The sequence below is a fragment of the Ranitomeya imitator genome, chromosome 3 (genome assembly GCF_032444005.1).
Source record: "Ranitomeya imitator isolate aRanImi1 chromosome 3, aRanImi1.pri, whole genome shotgun sequence".
NCBI lineage: Eukaryota > Metazoa > Chordata > Amphibia > Anura > Dendrobatidae > Ranitomeya > Ranitomeya imitator.
The window spans coordinates 23,489,342-23,514,287 of NC_091284.1; the positions used below are offsets into that span (position 1 = coordinate 23,489,342).

Below are 24,946 nucleotides of genomic sequence, written 5' to 3' on the forward strand. Positions count from 1 at the left end.
TACTCTACAGCTTCTGATCCTTCTCCTTGCTGGCTTCTCATCCTTCTCCTCCTTGTCTCCCCATTGTTCTCCTCTCTGGCTTCTGATCCTTCTCCTTGCTGGCTTCTCATCCTTCTCCTCCTTGTTTCCCCATTGATCTCCTCTCCGGCTTCTGATCCTTCTCCTCGCTGGCTTCTCATCCTTCTCCTCCTTGTCTCCCCATTGTTCTCCTCTCTGGCTTCTGATCCTTCTCCTCGCTGGCTTCTCATCCTTCTCCTTGTCTCCCCATTGATCTCCTCTCCGGCTTCTGATCCTTCTCCTCGCTGGCTTCTCATCCTTCCTCTCCTTGTCTCCCCATTGATCTCCTCTCCGGCTTCTGATCCTTCTCCTCGCTGGCTTCTCATCCTTCCCCTCCTTGTCTCCCCATTGATCTCCTCTCCGGCTTCTGATCCTTCTCCTGGCTGGCTTCTCATCCTTCTCCTCCTTGTCTCCCCATTAATCTCCTCTCTGGCTTCTGATCCTTCTCGCTGGCTTCTCATCCTTCTCCTCCTTGTCTCCCCATTGTTCTCCTCTCTGGCTTCTGATCCTTCTCGTCGCTGGCTTCTCATCCTTCTCCTTGTTTCCCCATTGTTCTCCTCTCTGGCTTCTGATCCTTCTCCTCATTGGCTTCTCATCCTTCTCCTCCTTGTTTACCCATTGTTATTCTCTACGGCTTCCAATCCTTTTTCTTGTTGGCTTCTCATCCTTCTCCTCCTTGTCTCCCCATTGTTCTCCTCTCTGGCTTCTGATCCTTTTCCTCACTGGCTTCTCATCCTTCTCCTCCTTGTCTCCCCATTGTTCTCCTCTCTGGCTTCTGATCCTTCTCCTCGCTGGCTTCTCATCCTTCTTCTCCTTGTCTCCCCATTGTTCTCCTCTCTGGCTTCTGATCCTTCTCCTCGTTGGCTTCTCATCCTTCTCCTCCTTGTCTCCCCATTGTTCTCCTCTCTGGCTTCTGATCCTTCTCCTCACTGGCTTCTCATCCTTCTTCTCCTTGTCTCCCCATTGTTCTCCTCTCTGGCTTCCGATCCTTCTCCTCGTTGGCTTCTCATCCTTCTCCTCCTTGTTTCCCCATTGTTCTCCTCTCTGGCTTCTGATCCTTCTCCTCGTTGGCTTCTCATCCTTCTCCTCCTTGTTTCCCCATTGTTCTCCTCTCTGGCTTCTTATCCTTCTCCTCGCTGGTTTCTCATCCTTCTCCTCCTTGTCTCCCCTTTGTTCTCCTCTCTGGCTTCCGATCCTTCTCCTCGTTGGCTTCTCATCCTTCTCCTCCTTGTTTCCCCATTGTTCTCCTCTCTGGCTTCTGATCCTTCTCCTCGTTGGCTTCTCATCCTTCTCCTCCTTGTTTCCCCATTGTTCTCCTCTCTGGCTTCTTATCCTTCTCCTCGCTGGTTTCTCATCCTTCTCCTCCTTGTCTCCCCATTGTTCTCCTCTCTGGCTTCTGATCCTTCTCCTCGTTGGCTTCTCATCCTTCTCCTCCTTGCCTCCCCATTGTTCTCCTCTCTGGCTTCTGATCCTTCTCCTCGTTGGCTTCTCATCCTTCCCCTCCTTGTCTCCCCATTGTTCTCCTCTCTGGCTTCTTATCCTTCTCCTCGCTGGCTTCTCATCCTTCTCCTCCTTGTTTCCCCATTGTTCTCTACTCTGGCTTCTTATCCTTCTCCTCGCTGGCTTCTCATCCTTCTCCTCCTTGTTTCCCCATTGTTCTCCTCTCTGGCTTCTGATCCTTCTCCTCGCTGGCTTCTCATCCTTCTCCTCCTTGTCTCCCCATTGTTCTCCTCTCTGGCTTCTGTTCCTTCTCCTCGTTGGCTTCTCATCCTTCTCCTTTTCTCCCCTTTGTTCTCCTCTCTGGCTTCTGATCCTTCTCGTCGCTGGCTTATCATCCTTCTCCTCCTTGTCTCCCCATTGATCTCCTCTCTGGTTTCTGATCCTTCTCCTTGCTGGCTTCTCATCCTTCTCCTCCTTGTCTCCCCATTGTTCTCCTCTCTGGCTTCTGATCCTTCTCCTCGCTGGCTTCTCATCTTTCTCCTCCTTGTCTCCCCATTGTTCTCCTCTCTGGCTTCTGATCCTTCTCCTCGCTGGCTTCTCATCCTTCTCCTCCTTGTCTCCCCATTGTTCTCCTCTCTGGCTTCTGATCCTTCTCCTCGCTGGCTTCTCATCCTTCTCCTCCTTGTCTCCCCATTGTTCTCCTCTCTGGCTTCTGATCCTTCTCCTCGCTGGCTTCTCATCCTTCTCCTCCTTGTCTCCCCATTGTTCTCCTCTCCGGCTTCTGATCCTTCTCCTCACTGGCTTCTCATCCTTCTCCTCCTTGTCACTCCATTGATCTCTCCGGCTTCTGATCCTTCTTGCTGGCTCCTCATCCTTCTCCTCCTTGTCTCCCCATTGATCTCCTCTTCAACTTCTGATCCTTCTCAATGGCTTCTCATCCTTCTCCTCCTTGTCTCCCCATTGTTCTCCTCTCTGGCTTCTGATCCTTCTCCTCGCTGGTTTCTCATCCTTCTCCTCCTTGTCACTCCATTTATCTCTCCGGCTTCTGATCCTTCTTGCTGGCTCCTCATCCTTCTCCTCCTTGTCTCCCCATTGATCTCCTCTTCAGCTTCTGATCCTTCTCAATGGCTTCTCATCCTTCTCCACCTTGTCTCCCCATTGTTCTCCTCTCTGGCTTCTGATCCTTCTCCTCGTTAGCTTCTCATCCTTCCCCTCCTTGTCTCCCCATTGTTCTCCTCTCTGGCTTCTTATCCTTCTCCTCGCTGGCTTCTCATCCTTCCCCTCCTTGTTTCCCCATTGTTCTCGACTCTGGCTTCTTATCCTTCTCCTCGCTGGCTTCTCATCCTTCTCCTCCTTGTTTCCCCATTGTTCTCCTCTCTGGCTTCTGATCCTTCTCCTCGCTGGCTTCTCATCCTTCTCCTCCTTGTCTCCCCATTGTTCTCCTCTCTGGCTTCTGATCCTTTTCTCCTCGTTGGCTTCTCATCCTTCTCCTCCTTGTCTCCCCATTGTTTTCCTCTCTGGCTTCTGATCCTTTTCTCCTCGTTGGCTTCTCATCCTTCTCCTCCTTGTTTCCCCATTGTTCTCCTCTCTGGCTTCTGATCCTTTTCTCCTCATTGGCTTCTCATCCTTCTCCTCCTTGTCTCCCCATTGTTCTCCTCTCTGGTTTCTGATCCTTCTCCTTGCTGGCTTCTCATCCTTCTCCTCCTTGTCTCCCCATTGTTCTCCTCTCTGGCTTCTGATCCTTCTCCTCGCTGGCTTCTCATCCTTCTCCTCCTTGTCTCCCCATTGTTCTCCTCTCTGGCTTCTGATCCTTCTCCTCGCTGGCTTCTCATCCTTCTCCTCCTTGTCTCCCCATTGTTCTCCCCTCTGGCTTCTGATCCTTCTCCTCGCTGGCTTCTCATCCTTCTCCTCCTTGTCACTCCATTGATCTCTCCGGCTTCTGATCCTTCTTGCTGGCTCCTCATCCTTCTCCTCCTTGTCTCCCCATTGATCTCCTCTTCAGCTTCTGATCCTTCTCCTCGTTGGCTTCTCATCCTTCTCCTACTTGTTTCCCCATTGTTCTCCTCTCTGGCTTCTGATCCTTCTCCTCGTTGGCTTCTCATCCTTCTCCTCCTTGTCTCCCCATTGATCTCCTCTCTGGCTTCTGATCCTTCTCCTCGTTGGCTTCTCATCCTTCTCCACTTTGTCTCCCCATTGTTCTCCTCTCCGACTTCTGATCCTTCTCCTCGTTGGCTTCTCATCCTTCTCCTACTTGTTTCCCCATTGTTCTCCTCTCCAGCTTCCAATCCTTTTTCTTGTTGGCTTCCGATCCTCCTACTCTTCAGCTCCTCATCCTTTTCCTTGACTCCGTATTCCCTATCTCCTCACTAGCTCCTAATTCTTTGTCTTTTACCGAGCTCCAGGTTCTCCTTTTCCTCCCTGGCTCCCTGTTCCCCTGGCATCTCTCCGCTTTCTCCTGGGCTCCCATCCTCTGTCTCCTCTCTCCTATCTCCCCATTCTCATTCTTCCGCCCATTCTGTGTATTTTTCCTGTATTGCACATGCGCGGCTGTTGTGGGGTTGCGCGTCACTCAGTTTACCTTGTCTGAACAGTGGGTAAATGCGTGACAACTGTATTTCTCAGACTCTGCCCTGAGCAGTTGTCACTTCCCTCCCCCGCTCTTACCCCACATTATCCAGCTGTAGGCACCATTGAGCAAAGGGGAAAATCCAGAAGTGAGAAAGAGCAAGAAATCAGCGCTCTGTCGGCTGGGACTGACATTCAGGAATGGCGGAGTAGAAAATGCAGATGACAGATCCATGAACAGCAACTTGCTGACAGTTTCTGTCTAAGGCCACTTTCACACATCCGTCCCGCATAATCCGGCAGCGGGATGGATTGCTGGATCCGGCGCAATTAGTGTAAAAACTGATTGCGGATCAGCTTTTCTTCCGGATCCAGGATAAAGATATAATGTAAAAAAATAATTTAAAAAAATCGTGATATTCTCAACTTCCGGCGGCCCCGGCAGCCTTCCTGCTCCTCGCGATGCTCCTGGTTCCAGTAATGCATTGCGGCAATGGCCCGTGATGACGTAGCGGTCTCACGATTTTTTATTTTTGTTTATTATTTTTTATTATATCTTTTTACTATTGATGCTGCATAGGCAGCATCAATAGTAAAAAGAGAGAGAGAACAGAGCATGCGCAGTTTGGAGGCCTGACTATCGTCATGTGGCGCATCCGGTGTCCATTGTCAGAAAAGCCAGACAGCGCCAATTCCGGCGCCATCAGGTTTTTCGCCGCAACAAAAAAAGTTCCTCTGGATGTTTTCTTTGGCCGCCGGACCGGCAAAAATCGGATGAAACGATGGGACATCAGGCACCATCCGGCACTAATACAACTCTATGAGAAAAAAACGGATCCGGCAGGAAAAAAATGGATCCGTTTTTTTTTGAAAATTCACCGGATTGTGCATGATGCAAAAAACCTGATGTGTGAAAGTAGCCATCGGTGATGTGTGAAAGTAGCCATCGGTGATGTCTGACACTGGAGCTAGAATCTACAGACACATTCAGCACCATGGACAGCGGCCAGGAAACACAATGATACAATGTCTGCAGAGGCTGATGGGCACAGGGCAGATCAGTATGGGGGATAGACACAGATCAGTGTGGGCACAGGGCAGATCAGTAAGGGGGCAGAGGCAGATCAGTGTGGGGGATAGACACAGATCAGTGTGGGACACGGGAGATCAGTGTGGGACACCGGAGATCAGTGTGGGGGACAGGGGCAGATCAGTGTGGGGGACAGACACAGATCAGTGTGGGGGATAGATGCAGATCAGTGTGGGGCACAGGGGCAGATCAGTGTGGGGGACAGACACAGATCAGTGTGGGGGATAGATGCAGATCAGTGTGGGGGACAGGGGCAGATCAGTGTGGGACACGGCAGATCAGTGTGGGGCACAGGGGCAGATCAGTGTGGGGGACAGACGCAGATCAGTGTGGGGCACAGGGGCAGATCAGTGTCGGGGACAGACACAGATCAGTGTGGGGCACAGGGGCAGATCAGTGTCGGGGACAGACGTAGATCAGCATGGGGGAGAGACGCACATCATTGTGGGACACAGGCTAGATCAGTGTGGGGCACAGGGGCAGATCAGTGTGGGGGACAGACACAGATCAGTGTGGGGGATAGATGCAGATCAGCGTGGGGGTCAGATGCAGATCAGTGTGGGGGACAGACGCAGATCAGTGTGGGGGATAGATGCAGATCAGCGTGGGGGTCAGATGCAGATCAGTGTGGGGGACAGACACAGATCAGTGTGGGGGATAGATGCAGATCAGCGTGGGGGTCAGATGCAGATCAGTGTGGGGGACAGACGCAGATCAGTGTGGGGGATAGACACAGATCAGCGTGGGGGTCAGAAGCAGATCAGTGTGGGGGACAGACACAGATCAGTGTGGGGGACAGACGCAGATCAGTGTGGGGGACAGACACAGATCAGTGTGGGGCACGGGCAGATCAGTGTGGGGCACAGGGGAGATCAGTGTGGGGCACAGATGCAGATCAGTGTGGGGCACAGGGGAGATCAGTGTGGGGCACAGGGGCATATCAGTGTAAGGGACAGACGCAGATCAGTGTGGGACATGGGAGATCAGTGTGGGGCATGGGCAGATCAGTGTGGGGGACAGACGCAGATCAGTGTGGGGCACAGGGGCAGATCAGTGTGGGGGACAGACACAGATCAGCATGGGGGAGAGACACACATCAGTGTGGGACACAGGCTAGATCAGTGTGGGGCACAGGGGCAGATCAGTGTGGGGCACAGGTGGGATCAAAGTTCGGTGCAGGGGCAGATTAGTGTGGGGGACAGATGCAGATCAGTGTGGGACACAGGCTAGATCAGTGTGGGGCACAGGGGCAGATCAGTGTGGGGCACAGACGCAGATCAGTATGGGGCACAGGGGCAGATCAGCATGGGGGAGAAACACACATCAGTGTGGGACACTGGCTATATCAGTGTGGGGCACAGGTGAGATCAGTGTGGGGTGCAGGGGCAGATCAGTGTGTGGGACAGATGCAGATCAGTGTGGGGCACAGGGGCAGATCAGTGTGGGGCGCAGGGGCAGATCAGCATGGGGGAGAAACGCACATCAGTGTGGGACACAGGCTATATCAGTGTGGGGCACAGGGGCAGATCAGTGTGGGGCACAGGTGAGATCAGTGTGGGGGACAGATGCAGATCAGTGTGGGGCACAGGGGCAGATCAGTGTGGGCATGGACAGATCAGTGTGAGGCACAGGGGCAGATCAGTGTGGGGCACAGGTTAGGTCAGTGGGGCGCAGGGGCAGATCAGTGTGGGGGACAGACGGAGATCAGCGTAGGGCACAGGGGCAGATCAATGTGGGGCACAGGGGCAGATCAGTGTGGGGGACAGATGCAGATCAGTGTGGGGCACAGTGGAGATCAGTGTGGGGCATGGACAGATCAGGGTGGGGCACAGGGGCAGATCAGTGTGGGGCACAGACGCAGATCAGTGTGGGGTACCGGCAGATCGGCATGGGGGACAGATGCATGTCAGTGTGGGACACAGGCTAGATCAGTGTGGGGCACAGGGGCAGATCAGTGTGGGGTGCAGGGGCAGATCGGTGTGGGGGACAGACGCAGATCAGTGTGGGGCACAGGGGCAGATCGGTGTGGGGGACAGACGCAGATCAGTGTGGGGCACAGGGGCAGATCAGTGTGGGGCACAGGTGAGATCAGTGTGGGGCGCAGGGGCAGATCAGTGTGGGGGACAGATGCAGATCAGTGTGGGGGACAGACGGAGATCAGTGTAGGGCACAGGGGCAGATCAGTGTGGGGCGCAGGGGCAGATCAGTGTGGGACACAGGGGAGATCAGTGTGGGGCATGGACAGATCAGTATTGGGCACAGGGGCAGATCAGTGTGGGGCACAGATGCAGATCAGTGTGGGGCACAGGGGCAGATCAGCATGGGGACAGACGCACCTCAGTGTGGGACACATGCTAGATCAGTGTGGGGCACAGGGACAGATCAGTATGGGGCACAGGTGAGATCAGTGTGGGGGACAGATGCAGATCAGTGTGGGGGACAGACGGAGATCAGTGTAGGGCACAGGGGCAGATCAGTGTGGGGCGCAGGGGCAGATAAGTGTGGGACACAGGGGAGATCAGTGTGGGGCATGGACAGATCAGTATTGGGCACAGGGGCAGATCAGTGTGGGGCACAGACGCAGATCAGTGTGGGGCACAGGGGCAGATCAGCATGGGGACAGACGCACATCAGTGTGGAACACATGCTAGATCAGTGTGGGGCACATGGGCAGATTAGTGTGGGGCACAGGTGAGATCAGTGTGGGGTGCAGGGGCAGATCAGTGTGGGGCACAGGTGAGATCAGTGTGGGGCGCAGGGGCAGATCAGTGTGGGGGACAGACGCAGATCAGTGTGGGGCACAGGGGCAGATCAATGTGGGGAACAGGGGCAGATCAGTGTGGGGAACAGGCAGACCAGTGTGGGGGACAGGAGCAGATCAGTGTGGGGAACAGAGGGGGCAGGGTGACACCTTAGTATCTTGTATCCAGAAAGACCCCTATGTATGTTCTGTTCAGCGGTGGTCCTGGAGAGAGGGCACAGTAGTATCTCCTGGGGAGAGAACCCACAACTGTGAGCGTCAGAAACAGAGAGGCACAATAATCATACTGTGTATAGGGGCCGAGTGTGAGATCATACTGTGTATAGGGGCTGTGTGTAAGATCATACTGTATATAAGGGCTGTGTGTGATATCATACTGTATATAGGAGCTGTGTGTGAGATCAGACTGTATATAAGAGCTGTGTGTGGGATCATACTGTATATAGGGGCTGTGTGTGGGATCATACTGTATATAGGGGCTGTGTGTGATATCATACTGTATATAGGAGCTGTGTGTGAGATCAGACTGTATATAGGAGCTGTGTGTTAGATCATACTGTATATAGGAGCTGTGTGTGGGATCATACTGTATATAGGGGCTGTGTGTGATATCATACTGTATATAGGGGCTGTGTGTGAGATCATACTGTATATAGGGCTGTGTGAGATCATACTCTATATAGGCGCTGTGTGTGAGATCATACTGTATATAGGGGCTGTGTGTGAGATCATACTGTATATAGGGGCTGTGTGATATCATACTGTATATAGGGGCTGTGTGTGAGATCATACTGTATATAGGGCTGTGTGAGATCATACTCTATATAGGCGCTGTGTGTGGGATCATACTGTATATAGGAACTGTGCGTGGGATCATACTGTATATAGAGGCTGTTTGTGAGATCATACTGTGTATAGGAGCTGTGTGTGATATACTGTATATAGGAGCGGTGTGTGGGATCATGCTGTATATAGGAGCTGTGTGTGAGATCATACTGTATATAGGGGCTGTGTGTGGGATCATGCTGTATACAGGGGCTGTGTGTGGGATCATACTGTATATAGGTGCTGTGTGTGGGATCATACTGTATAAAGGAGCTGTATGTGAGATCATACTGTATATATGAGCTGTGTATGAGATCATACTGTGTATAGGGGCTGTGTGTGAGATCATACTGTATATAGGCGCTGTGTGTGAGATCATACTGTATATAGGAGCGGTGTGTGAGATCATACTGTATATAGGAGCGGTGTGTGAGATCATACTGTATATAGGAGCGGTGTGTGATATCATACTGTATATAGAGGCTGTGTGTGATATCATACTGTGTATATGGGCTGTGTGTGGGATCATACTGTATATAGAGGCTGTGTGTGATATCGTACTGTATATAGGGGCTTGTGTGGGATCATACTGTATATAGGAGCTGTGTGTGGGATCATACTGTATATAGGGGCTGTGTGTGAGATCATACTGTATATAGGAACTGTGTGTGGGATCATACTGTATATATGAGCTGTGTGTGGGATCATACTGTATATAGGGGCTGTGTGTGATATTGTACTGTATATAGGGGCTGTGTGTAAGATCGTACTGTATATAGGGGCTGTGTGTGGTATTGTACTGTATATAGGGGCTGTGTGTGACATTGTACTGTATATATGGGCTGTGTGTGATATCGTACTGTATATAGGGGCTGTGTGATATCGTACTGTATATAGGGGCTGTGTGATATCGTACTATATATAGGGGCTGTGTGTGATATTGTACTATACAGTGGGGCAAAAAAGTATTTAGTCAGTCAGCAATAGTGCAAGTTCCACCACTTAAAAAGATGAGAGGCGTCTGTAATTTACATCATAGGTAGACCTCAACTATGGGAGACAAACTGAGAAAAAAAATCCAGAAAATCACATTGTCTGTTTTTTTAACATTTTATTTGCATATTATGGTGGAAAATAAGTATTTGGTCAGAAACAAACAATCCAGATTTCTGGCTCTCACAGACCTGTAACTTCTTCTTTAAGAGTCTCCTCTTTCCTCCACTCATTACCTGTAGTAATTGCACCTGTTTAAACTTGTTATCAGTATAAAAAGACACCTGTGCACACCCTCAAACAGTCTGACTCCAAACTCCACTATGGTGAAGACCAAAGAGCTGTCAAAGGACACCAGAAACAAAATTGTAGCCCTGCACCAGGCTGGGAAGACTGAATCTGCAATAGCCAACCGGCTTGGAGTGAAGAAATCAACAGTGGGAGCAATAATTAGAAAATGGAAGACATACAAGACCACTGATAATCTCCCTCGATCTGGGGCTCCACGCAAAATCCCACCCCGTGGGGTCAGAATGATCACAAGAACGGTGAGCAAAAATCCCAGAACCACGCGGGGGGACCTAGTGAATGAACTGCAGAGAGCTGGGACCAATGTAACAAGGCCTACCATAAGTAACACAGTACGCCACCATGGACTCAGATCCTGCAGTGCCAGACGTGACCCACTGCTTAAGCCAATACATGTCCGGGCCCGTCTGAAGTTTGCTAGAGAGCAAATCCAGAGGAGTTTTGGGAGAATGTCCTATGGTCGGATGAAACCAAACTGAAACTGTTTGGTAGAAACACAACTTGTCGTGTTTGGAGGAAAAAGAATACTGAGTTGCATCCATCAAACACCATACCTACTGTAAAGCATGATGGTGGAAACATCATGCTTTGGGGCTGTTTCTCTGCAAAGAGGCCAGGACGACTGATCCGGGTACATGAAAGAATGAATGGGGCCATGTATCGTGAGATTTTGAGTGCAAACCTCCTTCCATCAGCAAGGGCATTGAAGATGAAACGTGGCTGGGTCTTTCAACATGACAATGATACAAAGCACACCGCCAGGGTAACGAAGGAGTGGCTTCGTAAGAAGCATTTCAAGGTCCTGGAGTGGCCTAGCGAGTCTATAGATCTCAACCCTATAGAAAACCTTTGGAGGGAGTTGAAAGTCCGTGTTGCCAAGCGAAAAGCCAAAAACATCACTGCTCTAGAGGAGATCTACATGGAGGAATGGGCCAACATACCAACAACAGTGTGTGGCAACCTTGTGAAGACTTACAGAAAACGTTTGACCTCTGTCATTGCCAACAAAGGATATATTACAAAGTATTGAGATGAAATTTTGTTTCTGACCAAATACTTATTTTCCACCATAATATGCAAATAAAATGTTAAAAAAACAGACAATGTGATTTTCTGGATTTTTTTTCTCAGTTTGTCTCCCATAGTTGAGGTCTACCTATGATGTAAATTACAGACGCCTCTCATCTTTTTAAGTGGTGGAACTTGCACTATTGCTGACTGACTAAATACTTTTTTGCCCCACTGTATATAGGGGCTGTGTGTGATATTGTACTGTATATAGGGGCTGTGTGATATACTGTACTGTATATAGGGGCTGTGTGTGATATCGTACTGTATATAGGGGTTGTGTGTGATATTGTAATATATATAGGGGCTGTGTGTGATATTGTACTGTATACAGGGGCTGTGTGATATACTGTACTGTATATAGGGGCTGTGTGTGATATTGTACTGTATATAGGGGCTGTGTGTGATATTGTACTGTATACAGGGGCTGTGTGTGATATTGTACTGTATACAGGGGCTGTGTGTGATATTGTACTGTATATAGGGGCTGTGTGTGAGATCGTACTGTATATAGGGGCTGTGTGAGATCATACTGTATATAAGAGCTGTGTGTGATATCATACTGTATAGAGGAGCTGTGTGTGTGATATACTTTATATAGGGGCTGTGTGTGATATCATACTGTATATACGAGCTGTGTGTGATATACTGTATATATGAACTGTGTGTGGGATCATACTGTATATAGGAGCTGTGTGAGAGATCATACTGTATATAGGAGCTGTATGTGAGATCATACTGTATATATGAGCTGTGTATGGGATCATACTATATATAGGAGCTGTGTGTGAGATCATATTGTATATAGGGCTGTGTGTGATATCGTACTGTATATAGGGGTTGTGTGTGAGATCATACTGTACATAGGAGCTGTGTGTGATATCATACTGTATAGAGAAGCTGTGTGTGATATACTTTATATAGGGGCTGTGTGTGATATCATACTGTATATAGGAGCTGTGTGTGATATACTGTATATATGAGCTGTGTGTTGGATCAGGGCCGGCGTCAACACCCGGCGTACCCGGGCAAGTTCCGGGGCCCTGGCGAAACAGGGGGGCCCATTCAGGGCCGGCGTTAGGGGCAGGGAGCTGCCTAGGGCCCCCGCTTTCCCAGGGGCCCTCAGCTAGTGGTGCGTCACGCACCCCCTATGGGGCCTCTGTGAGGCAGGGGGGCCCACCTGTCGCCAGCACCAACTCCCCCGCCGCCGCATTGAACTATACCGGCGTCTGCTGGTAAAGTTCAAAGCAAGTGATGGAGGAGAGCGTCACCTGACGCTCCCTCTCCCATCATTCCCCACTCTGCCTCTGACACTGCTAACATCATTGCACACTCGCTGTGTGTCAGGCAGTGCAGTGGCAGCCGCCCAGACCGGAGCAGAGAGCAGCGCGGGTACGTTGAGGGGTGAGGAGTATTTTTTTTTTTTTGTAACTATAACAGTGAGTACTGGACTATGGGGCCATTCTTGGGGGGAGGGAGGCTGTGCTGTATACTACATGTCTGTGCTATATACTACATGGCTGTGTTATATACTACGTGGGCTGTGCTATATACTATATTGGCTGTTATATGCTACGTGGGCTGTGCTATATACTACATGGCTGTTCTACATACTACGTTGGTCGTGTTATGTTCTATGTGGCTGTGCTATATACTATATGGACTGTTATATGCTACGTGGGCAGTGTTATACACTACATGGCTGTTCTATATACTACGTGGACCATGTTATATACTATGTGGGCCGTTATATGCTACGTGGGCTGTTCTATATACTACATGTCTGTGCTATATACTACATGGCTGTGTTATATACTATGTGAGCTGTGCTATATACTGTATGGGCTGTTATATGCTACATGGGCTGTGCTATACACTACATGGCTGTTCTATATACTACGTGGGCTGTGTTATATACTATGTGGGCTGTGTTATATACTACGTGGGCTGTGCTATATAATATAATGGGCTGTTATATGCTATGTGGGCTGTGCTATATACTACATGGCTGTTCTATATACTACGTGGGCCGTGTTATATTCTATGTGGCTGTGCTATATACTATATGGACTGTTATATGCTACGTGGGCAGTGTTATATACTACATGGCTGTTCTATATACTACGTGGTCCGTGTTATATACTATGTGGGCTGTTATATGCTACGTGGGCTGTTCTATATACTACATGTCTGTGCTATATACTACATGGCTGTGTTACATACTACATGGGCTGTGCTGTTGTGAATTCTGTTATCGAACTCCCTCCTGTGGTCATGAATGGTACTTCGGCGAGTTCTGTCCATGAACTCCCTCTGGTGGCTGTGGGTGGAGCTGCTGCTTCTGAGGTTCCTTCCACAGGTGACGTAGTTTATTCTTTGGCTGGCTGCTCTATTTAACTCCACTCAGATCGTTACTCCATGCCAGCTGTCAATGTTCTTGTACTGGTTTCAGTTCGCTCTTGGATCTTTCTGGTGACCTGTCTACTCCAGCAGAAGCTAAGTCCCTGCTAGTTAATTATTTGTTCATTGTTTCCTTGTCCAGCTTGCTATCATGATTTTGTCTCGCTAGCTGGAAGCTCTGGGATGCAGAGTGGCATCTCCGCACTGTGAGTCAGTGCGGGGGTCTTTTTGCACACTCTGCGTGGTCTTTTTGTAGTTTTTTGTGCTGATCGCAAAGATACCTTTCCTATCCTCAGTCTGTTTAGTAAGTCTGGCCTCCCTTTGCTGAAACCTGTTTCATTTCTGTGTTTGTGACTTTCATCTCTACTCACAGTCAATATATGTGGGGGGCTGCCTTTTCCTTTGGGGGAATTTCTCTGAGGCAAGGTAGGCTTTATTTTCTGTCTCTAGGGCTAGCTAGCTCTTAGGCTGTGAAGAGGCGTCTAGGTAGAGTTAGGTACGCTCCACGGCTATTTCTAGTTGTGTGATAGGATTAGGGGTTGCGGTCAGCAGAGCTCCCACTTCCCAGAGCTTGTCCTGTGTGAGTTTAACCATCAGGTCGTTCCGGGTGCTCCTAACCACCAGGTCCATAACAGTACAGCTGGTCCAAAGTATTAATGCATCTCAATAGAGGGATAAGAGAAGTTCTAAGACCATTTTTTTTTCTCTGCAGTGTGTTTTGTCTTTCTTTTCCCCTTAACCTCTGGTTGGTTCAGGACACAGGTGTAGATATGGACATTCAAGGTCTGTCCTCTTGTGTGGATCATCTCACTGCAAGGGTACAAAACATTCAAGATTTTGTGGTTCAGAATCCGATGTTAGAGCCTAGAATTCCTATTCCTGATTTGTTTTCTGGGGATAGATCTAAGTTCCTGAATTTCAAAAATAATTGTAAACTGTTTCTAGCTTTGAAACCCCGCTCCTCTGGTGACCCCGTTAAACAAGTAAAAATCATTATTTCTTTGTTGCGTGGTGACCCTCAAGACTGGGCATTTTCCCTTGCGCCAGGAGATCCTGCATTGCGTGATGTAGATGCGTTTTTTCTGGCGCTTGGATTGCTTTATGATGAACCTAATTCAGTGGATCAGGCAGAGAAAATCTTGCTGGCTTTGTGTCAGGGTCAGGATGAAGCGGAGGTGTATTGTCAGAAGTTTAGAAAGTGGTCTGTGCTTACTCAGTGGAATGAGTGTGCCCTGGCGGCAATTTTCAGAATGGGTCTTTCTGAAGCCCTTAAGGATGTCATGGTGGGATTTCCCACGCCTGCTGGTCTGAATGAGTCTATGTCCTTGGCCATTCAGATCGATCGGCGCTTGCGTGAGCGCAAAGCTGTGCACCATTTGGCGGTATTCTCTGAGCATAGGCCTGAGCCTATGCAATGTGATAGGACTTTGACCAGAGCTGAACGGCAAGAACACAGACGTCGGAATGGGCTGTGTTTTTACTGTGGTGATTCCACTCATGCGATCTCCGATTGTCCTAAGCGCACTAAGCGGTTCGCTAGGTCTGCCACCATTGGTACGGTACAGTCAAAATTTCTTTTGTCCGTTACTCTAATTTGCTCTTTGTCGTCCTATTCTGTTATGGCATTTGTGGATTCAGGCGCTGCCCTGAATTTGATGGACTTGGAGTTTGCCAGGCGCTGTGGTTTTTTCTTGGAGCCCTTGCAGTATCCTATTCCATTGAGAGGAATTGATGCTACGCCTTTGGCCAAGAATAAGCCTCAGTACTGGACTCAATTGACTATGTGCATGGCTCCTGCACATCAGGAGGATATTCGCTTTTTGGTGTTGCATAATCTGCATGATGTGGTCATTTTGGGGTTGCCATGGCTACAGGTCCATAATCCAGTATTGGATTGGAAATCTATGTCTGTGTCCGTCTGGGGTTGTCAGGGGGTACATGGTGATGTTCCATTGCTGTCAATTTCGCCTTCCACTCCTTCTGAAGTCCCTGAGTTTTTGTCAGACTACCGGGATGTATTTGATGAGCCCTGTTATGAAAGGCAATTCAGTACCACAATGGACATAGCGGTCAGAGCACATACAGTGATCTGACAATAACCCAAAATCATAGAACGAGCTCTGAGACGTGGGAACTCTGCAGACCGCAATCCCTAATCCTCTCCAAACAACACTAGAGGTAGCCGTGGATTGCGCCTAACTCTGCCTATGCAACTCGGCACAGCCTGAGAAACTAACTAGCCTGAAGATAGAAAATAAGCCTACCTTGCCTCAGAGAAATACCCCAAAGGAAAAGGCAGCCCCCCACATATAATGACTGTGAGTTAAGATGAAAAGACAAACGTAGAGATGAAATAGATTCAGCAAAGTGAGGCCCGACTTTCTTAACAGAGCGAGGATAGAAAAGGCAACTTTGCGGTCTACACAAAACCCTAAAGAAAACCACGCAAAGGGGGCAAAAAGACCCTCCGTACCGAACTAAGGGCACGGAGGTACACCCCTTGCGTCCCAGAGCTTCCAGCAACAAATTAGACAAGCTGGACAGAAAAAATAGCAAACAAATAGCAAAGAAGAACTTAGCTATGCAGAGCAGCAGGCCACAGGAATGATCCAGGGAAAAGCAAGTCCAACACTGGAACATTGACAGGAAGCCAGGATCAAAGCATTAGGTGGAGTTAAGTAGAGAAGCACCTAACGACCTCACCAGATCACCTGAGGGAGGAAACTCAGAAGCCGCAGTACCACTTCCCTCCACCAACAGAAGCTCACAGAGAGAATCAGCCGAAGTACCACTTGTGACCACAGGAGGGAGCTCTGCCACAGAATTCACAACAGAGCCCAAATCCAGTGCCCTACCTCCTCATAGGGATTGCGATTGTGCTATTAATTTGATTCCTGGTAGTAAGTTTCCTAAGGGCCGACTGTTTAATTTATCTGTGCCAGAGCATGCCGCTATGCGGAGTTATATAAAGGAATCCTTGGAGAAAGGTCATATTCGCCCGTCGTCATCACCGTTGGGAGCAGGGTTCTTTTTTGTGGCCAAGAAGGATGGTTCTTTGAGACCTTGTATTGATTACCGCCTTCTTAATAAGATCACAGTCAAATTTCAGTACCCTTTGCCGCTGCTATCTGATTTGTTTGCTCGGATTAAGGGGGCTAGTTGGTTCACCAAGATAGATCTTCGAGGGGCGTATAATCTTATGCGAATTAAACAGGGCGATGAATGGAAAACAGCATTTAATATGCCTGAGGGCCATTTTGAGTACCTGGTTATGCCATTCGGGCTTTCTAATGCTCCATCTGTGTTTCAGTCCTTTATGCATGACATCTTCCGAGAGTACCTGGATAGATTCCTGATTGTATATTTGGATGATATTTTGGTCTTTTCGGATGATTGGGAGTCTCATGTGAAGCAGGTCAGAATGGTGTTCCAGGTCCTTCGTGCAAATTCCTTGTTTGTGAAGGGGTCAAAATGTCTCTTTGGAGTTCAGAAGGTTTAATTTTTGGGTTTCATTTTTTCCCCTTCTACTATCGAGATGGACCCTGTTAAAGTTCAGGCCATTTATGATTGGACTCAGCCGACATCTGTGAAGAGCCTGCAGAAGTTCCTGGGCTTTGCTAATTTTTACCGTCGCTTCATCGCTAATTTTACTAGTGTTGCTAAACCGGTGACTGATTTCACCAAGAAAGGTGCTGATGTGGTCAATTGGTCCTCTGCGGCTGTAGAGGCTATTCAGGAGTTGAAGCGTCGTTTTTCTTCTGCCCCTGTGTTGTGCCAGCCAGATGTTTCGCTCCCGTTTCAGGTCGAGGTTGATGCTTCTGAGATTGGAGCAGGGGCGGTTTTGTCGCAAAGAAGTTCTGATGGCTCGGTGATGAAACCATGTGCCTTCTTTTCTAGAAAATTCTCGCCTGCTGAGCGCAATTATGATGTTGGCAATCGAGAGTTGTTGACCATGAAGTGGGCATTCGAGGAGTGGCGACATTGGCTTGAAGGAGCCAAGCATCGCATGGTGGTCTTGACGGATCACAAGAATTTTACTTATCTCGAGTCTGCCAAATGGTTGAATCCTAGACAGGCTCGATGGTCGCTATTTTTCTCCCGTTTTGATTTTGTGGTTTCGTACCTTCCGGGCTCTAAGAATGTGAAGGCTGATGCCCTGTCAAGGAGTTTTGTGCCTGACTCTTCGGGTGTTCCTGAGCCGGCGGGTATTCTCAAAGAGGGGGTTCTGGTGAGGGTTCGGTGACCCCTCCTCAAGGGGGGGGTACTGTTGTGAATTCTGTTATCGAACTCCCTCCTGTGGTCATGAATGGTACTTCGGCGAGTTCTGTCCATGGACCCCCTCTGGTGGCTGTGAGTGGAGCTGCTGCTTCTGAGGTTCCTTCCACAGGTGACGTAGTTTATTCTTTGGCTGGCTGCTCTATTTAACTCCACTCAGATCGTTACTGCATGCCAGCTGTCAATGTTCTTGTACTGGTTTCAGTTCGCTCTTGGATCTTTCTGGTGACCTGTCTACTCCAGCAGAAGCTAAGTCCCTGCTAGCTAATTATTTGTTCATTGTTTCCTTGTCCAGCTTGCTATCATGATTTTGTCTCGCTAGCTGGAAGCTCTGGGATGCAGAGTGGCACCTCCGCACCGTGAGTCGGTGCGGAGGTCTTTTTGCACACTCTGCGTGGTCTTTTGTAGTTTTTTGTGCTGATCGCAAAGATACCTTTGATATCCTCAGTCTGTTTAGTAAGTCTGGCCTCCCTTTGCTGAAACCTGTTTCATTTCTGTGTTTGTGACTTTCATCTTTACTCACAGTCAATATATGTGGGGGGGCTGCCTTTTCCTTTGGGGGAATTTCTCTGAGGCAAGGTAGGCTTTATTTTCTGTCTCTAGGGCTAGTTAGCTCTTAGGCTGTGAAGAGGCGTCTAGGCCGGTTAGGTACGCTCCACGGATATTTCTAGTTGTGTGATAGGATTAGGGGTTGCGGTCAGCAGAGCTCCCACTTCCCAGAGCTTGTCCTGTGTGAGTTTAACCATCAGGTCGTTCCGGGTGCTCCTAACTACCAGGTCCATAACACTGTGCTATATACTATATGGGCTGTTATATGCTATGTGGGCTGTGCTATATACTACATGGCTGTTCTATATACTACGTGGGTCGTGTTATATACTACGTGGGCTGTTCTATATACTACGTGGGCCGTGTTATATACTACATGGGCTGTGTTATATAATATGTGGCTGTGCTATATACTATATGGGCTGTTATATGCTACGGGGGCTATGCTATATACTACTTAGCTGTTATACACTACGTGAGCTGTTATATACTACATGGCTGTGTTATATGCTACGTGGCTGTGTTATATACTACATGGCTGTGTTATATGCGATCATGAATCTTGGTATATGTTAAAGGGGGGCCCACTGAGACTCTTTCGCCCGGGGCCCTCAAAAACCTGGAGCCGGCCCTGTATGGGATCATACTGTATATAGGGGCTGTGTGTGATATACTGTATATAGGAGCTGTGTGTGTGATATACTTTATATAGGGGCTGTGTGTGATATCATACTGTATATAGGAGCTGTGTGTGATATCATACTGTATAGAGGAGCTGTGTGTGATATACTTTATATAGGGGCTGTGTGTGATATCATACTGTATATAGGAGCTGTGTGTGATATACTGTATATATGAGCTGTGTGTGGGATCATACTGTATATAGGAGCTGTGTGTGAGATCATACTGTATACAGGAGCTGTGTGCGATATCGTACTGTATATAGGGGCTGTGTGTGAGATCATACTGTATATAGGGGCTGTGTTTGATATCGTACTGTATATAGGGGTTGTGTGTGAGATCATACTGTATATAGGGGCTGTGTGTGAGATCATACTGTATATAGGGGCTGTGTGTGATATCGTACTGTATATAGGGGTTGTGTGTGAGATCATACTGTATAGAGGAGCTGTGTGTGATATACTTTATATAGGGGCTGTGTGTGATATACTGTATATAGGAGCTGTGTGTGATATACTGTATATAGGGATTGTGTGTGGGATCATACTGTATATAGGAGGTTGTGTGTGAGATCATACTGTATATAGGGGCTGTGTGTGGGATCATACTGTATATAGGAGGTTGTGTGTGAGATCTTACTGTATATAGGGGCTGTGTGTGGGATCATACTGTATATAGGATCTGTGTGTGGGATCATACTGTATATAGGAGCTGTGTGTGAGATCATACTGTATATAACAGCTGTGTGTGAGATCATACTGTATACAAGAGCTGTGTGTGAGATCATACTGTATATAGGAGGCTGTGTGTGGGATCATACTGTATATAGGAGCTGTGTGTGAGATCATACTGTATATAGGAACTGTGTGTGGGATCATACTATATATAGGGGCTGTGTGTGAGATCATACTGTATATAGGGGCTGTGAGTGAGATCATACTGTATATAGGAGATGTGTGTGGGATCATACTGTATGTAGGAGCTGTGTGTGGGATCATACTGTATATAAGAGCTGTGTGTGAGATCATACTGTATATAAGAGCTGTGTGTGGGATCATACTGTATATAGGGGCTGTGTGTGGGATCATACTATATATAGGGGCTGTGTGTGAGATCATACTGTATATAGGAGCTGTGTGTGAGATCATACTGTATATAGGAGCTGTGTGTGGGATCATACTGTATATGGGAACTGTGTGTGGGATCATACTGTATATAGGAACTGTGTGTGGGATCATACTGTATATAGGGGCTGTGTGTGAGATCATACTGTATATAGGGGCTGTGAGTGAGATCATACTGTGTATAGGGGCTGTGTGTGATATTGTACTGTGTCACGATTCACACCGTGACCGTCACCCCCACGTCACAGATCGGGGTGACTTTAGGCCAACAGACGGCTATCACATGTGCAGGGGGGGCTTATCTTAGTTATCCCTCCACTCCACACTGTGATGAAAACACACACAAGGCTATTGACCTCTTAGTTTACAGCAGGGGCTTATCTTAGGTATCCCACTGCTCTTCAATATACCACGAACTGCAGGGATTTATGTATATCCCGCTTACAGTTCCACTTGAAACTTGCAGCTCTCTGGCACCCCCCTTACTCTCAGGTCAGATTAGGTACTGCACCTAGGGTAATTAGTCACCAGAAAGGCTGCCTGCTATGTACTGGCTATTGGGAACGCTGCAACGAGGCGATATAACTACTCCCGCTCAGGCAGGAGCAATAATTATCAACGCCGCAGTCGCTACAACGACTCCCAAAGGCACAGAACAAAGGTATGCTGCCACCAGCTTCGATTAAACGGGTCCGAAGCTAACCCCAAAACAGTAGCATAATTCCCTTCAGAAGACTTAGGGTACGTTTTAGAGCAGGAAGAACGAATCTAGTATTTTAAATATTTTACTCCATTAAAGTTAGGCAGTGTTTAGGAAAAGGCATATAAAGATGTTACAAAAGAGACAATTGAAATATGTACAAGGTAATTATTCAATAAAGGGATTAAATGAGAAAATCAACACTTACATGTTCTCAGTTCATTTCAGGCAAAACCATGCTGGTGGGCGAAGCTCCCCAAATGTCCCAGTGCATCAGGAGGTCTGGATAGAAACAGCTCCTTAAGTAAACCTCTGCTGACTCTAAAGGCTGGGTAATGTGGAGTCACTTAAATAACCACAGCCTTGTGACATCACTAACAGGGCTAGTTTCCTCAGACCTTCCTATCTCTTCAGTCTTAGTAAATTTCACACAAGTTTGTCTAATGCCTGTATCTCCGCTACAGAACATGTCAGAATCATAACACACCCAGCATTCATCTTGTATTAAGATTTGCTCTCTATAGATACTAAATTCTGGCTAGTTCCTACACTCCGTTTCAGAGAAATCTGTTTTTTGTTACCTGGTGGAATTAGAGGCTAGTGTTTATAGGGGCCGATAGATCTGCCGATGGAGGTTAGCAATATATACTTATTATTTTTCTAGCCCAAATTGGTGGCCCAATATCTTACTATAACCAAACAAAGAACCGCATGGCTTTGAGAAAGCTATCAGACCGGCTCTAGCTGGAGAGAGAATTGTGCCGCTACAAGCGCATTAGACCTTTCTGGCTTGGGGGAGGGCAGAGCATTGAGAAGAAAAGCTCCACTCACACATTGAAACAAAGAGAAGGGGGGTCAATGCCGACCCTGTATGTGCTGGCAAGAGAAATTAAAACTTATATTATACATTTCCTCACATACTGTATATAGGGGCTGTGTGGGGCACATTAGTTAGTTGTGGGCGGGGGCACATTAGTTAGTTGGGGGCACATTAGTTAGTTGTGGGTGGGGGGCACATTAGTTAGTTGGGGGCACATTAGTTAGTTGTGGGTGGGGGGCACATTAGTTAGTTGGGGCACATTAGTTAGTTGTGGGCGGGGGCACATTAATTAGTTGGGGGCACATTAGTTAGTTGTGGGTGGGGGGCACATTATTTAGTTGTGGGTGGGGGGCACATTAGTTAGTTGTGGGTGGGGGGCACATTAGTTAGGGGGCGGCGGTGAGGCGGCGGCATGGTTATTGTAGGCTTTCTTGAAGAGATGGGTTTTCAGGTTCCGTCTGAAGGATCCGAGGGTGGTGGATAATCGGACGTGTTGAGGCAGAGAATTCCAGAGGATGGGGGATATTAGGGAGAAGTCTTGGAGGCGGTTGGATGAGGAACGAATAAGTGTGCAGGAGAGTAGGAGGTCTTGGGAGGATCCGAGATTACGTGAGGGAAGATAGTGGGAGATTAGTTCAGAGATATAGGGAGGGGACAGGTTGTGGATGGCTTTGTAGATCAGTGTTAGTAGTTTGAACTGGATTCGTTGGGGAATTGGGAGCCAGTGGATGGATTTGCAGAGGGGAGAAGCAGTGGAGTAGCGAGGAGAGAGGTGGATTAGCCAGGCAGCAGAGTTGAGGACAGACTGGAGCGGTGCAAGAGAGTTAGAGGGGAGGCCACAGAGGAGGGTGCTGCAGTAATCGAGACGGGAGATGATGAGGGCATGCACAAGAGTTTGGGTAGATTGTGGGCTGAGGAAGGAACGGATTCTGGCAATATTTTTGAGTTGGAGGCGACAGGAGGTGGAAAGAGCTTGGACGTGAGGTTTGAAGGACAGGGCAGAGTCGAGAGTTACCCCGAGGCAGCAGATTTCAGGTGCGGGAGAGAACGTGATGCCGTTTACCATAATATATAGATCGAGTAGGGGGGATACGCGAGATGGGGGAAAGATGATGAATTAGGTTTTGTCTACATTGAGTTTTAGGAAGCAAGAGGAGAAGAAGGAGGCTATGGCTGATGGACACTCTGGGATTCTGGACAGCAGAGAGGTGACATCTGGGCCAGAGAGGTAGATCTGTTAATTAGTTGTGGGTGGGGGGCATGTTAGTTAGTTGTGGGTGGGGGCATGTTAGTTGTGGGCGGGGGGGATGTTAGTTATTTGTGGGCGGGGGGCACGTTAGTTAGTTGTGGGCGGGGGGCACGTTAGTTAGTTTTGGGTGGGGGGCACGTTAGTTTTGGGTGGGGGGCACGTTAGTTGTGGGTGGGGGGCACGTCAGTTAGTTTTGGGGGAGGGGGTCACGTCAGTTAGTTGTGGGCGGGGTAGTAGCTAACATAGAAAAAACTCAGAAAAAATACATACCATGAGATATGGCCTTCCCAACACCCTGTCTGATGACAAATGCACACTTAGCAGGATGCAGCAGGCCTCCACTGATAAAGGCTAGGAGCGGCACAGGTGCAAACTACTTGATAAAAACAACCACCCCGACCAAACATTGCAGGGGTTGGCTGCCTAGCAGAAAAAATGCACATTGATATACCTCACATAGGACGCCAGTCACACTGATAGGTGCGGTGCATAGTGTCTGTATGCAACCTATTGATGACGCCCCTTGTATTAACAGGCGGGCTCCCCAGCACTATAAAATGCAGCGCACAGTGAAAGACGCCCAAGAAAAACCTAGCCAACATAAAGAGGCCTGGCCACATCCTGCAGAAAAGGATATGATATAATGCAAAAAAAATGCATGCATATGATAAATACATACACTATATGAGGTATTGGTTTAATATTTTGGCCAAAATAAAGTGGAGGCCTGCTGCATCCTGCTTAGTGTGCATTTGTCATCAGACAGGGTTTTGGGAAGGCCGTATCTCATGGTAGTTGTGGGCGGGGAGCACATTAGTTGTGGGTGGGGGGCACTTTAGTTGTGGGTGGGGGCATGTTAGTTAGTTCTGGGCGGGGGCACGATAGTTAGTAGTGGGCGGGGGGCACATTAGTTAATAGTGGGCGGGGGCACATTAGTTAGTTGTGGGCAGGGGCACATTAGTTAGTTGTGGGCGGGGGCACATTAGTTAGTTGTGGGTGGGGGCACATTAGTTGTGGGCAGGGGCACGTTAGTTAGTTGTGGGTTGGGGCACATTAGTTAGTTGTGGGTGGGGGCACATTAGTTAGTTGTGGGTGGGGGCACATTAGTTGTGGGCAGGGGCACGTTAGTTGGGGCAGGGAGCACGTTAGTTGTGGGTGGGGCCATGTTAGTTGTGGGCGGGGGCATGTTAGTTGTGGGCAGGGGCACGTTAGTTAGTTGTGGGCGGGGACACGTTAGTTGTGGGCGGGGGGCACGTTAGTTGTGGGCGGGGAGCATGGTAATTGTGGGTGAGGGGCACGTTAGTTGTGGGCGGGGGGCACGTTAGTTAATAGTGGGCGGGGGCACATTAGTTAGTTGTGGGCAGGGGCACATTAGTTAGTTGTGGGCGGGGGCACATTAGTTAGTTGTGGGTGGGGGCACATTAGTTGTGGGCAGGGGCACGTTAGTTAGTTGTGGGTTGGGGCACATTAGTTAGTTGTGGGTGGGGGCACATTAGTTAGTTGTGGGTGGGGGCACATTAGTTGTGGGCAGGGGCACGTTAGTTGGGGCAGGGAGCACGTTAGTTGTGGGTGGGGCCATGTTAGTTGTGGGCGGGGGCATGTTAGTTGTGGGCAGGGGCACGTTAGTTAGTTGTGGGCGGGGACACGTTAGTTGTGGGCGGGGGGCACGTTAGTTGTGGGCGGGGAGCATGGTAATTGTGGGTGAGGGGCACGTTAGTTGTGGGCGGGGGGCACGTTAGTTAGTTGTGGGCGGGGGGCATGTTACTGTCCGGAGTCTCTTCATAGTTTCTGGATCCTTAATTAACAAATTGTGAACAATCCCTCCAAAGTGTCGGCCACGCAGCTTCTCCCATCCGTGTAACCTTGACAAACTTCATGTATGATGCGTCTCTGACAACAGGGGCTCGGGGACGGTTCACAGGACATGGGGGGCAGGCGCTCGTTTCTCTGCGGGAAGTGGGGGCGAGTCTTTGTCTCTCTGCTTCTTCCCTAATGTCTGTCCACAGGTAGAACAGAGAGGTGGGCTTCCAGGTCAGGGCC

General features: G+C 48.7%; 1 protein-coding gene across 1 annotated transcript; it reads right to left on the reverse strand.

Moving 5' to 3' along the window:
• Window positions 1–678: 678 nt before the first annotated feature.
• LOC138671530 (trichohyalin-like) lies at window positions 679–2,567 on the reverse strand. Its single transcript, XM_069759706.1, has 2 exons — window positions 2,523–2,567; window positions 679–2,379 (listed from the first exon to the last, which is right to left on the reverse strand). The coding sequence occupies exons 1-2, from the start codon at window positions 2,565–2,567 to the stop codon at window positions 679–681; spliced, it is 1,746 nt and encodes a 581-aa protein (XP_069615807.1).
• Between the last annotated feature and the right edge of the window lie 22,379 nt (window positions 2,568–24,946).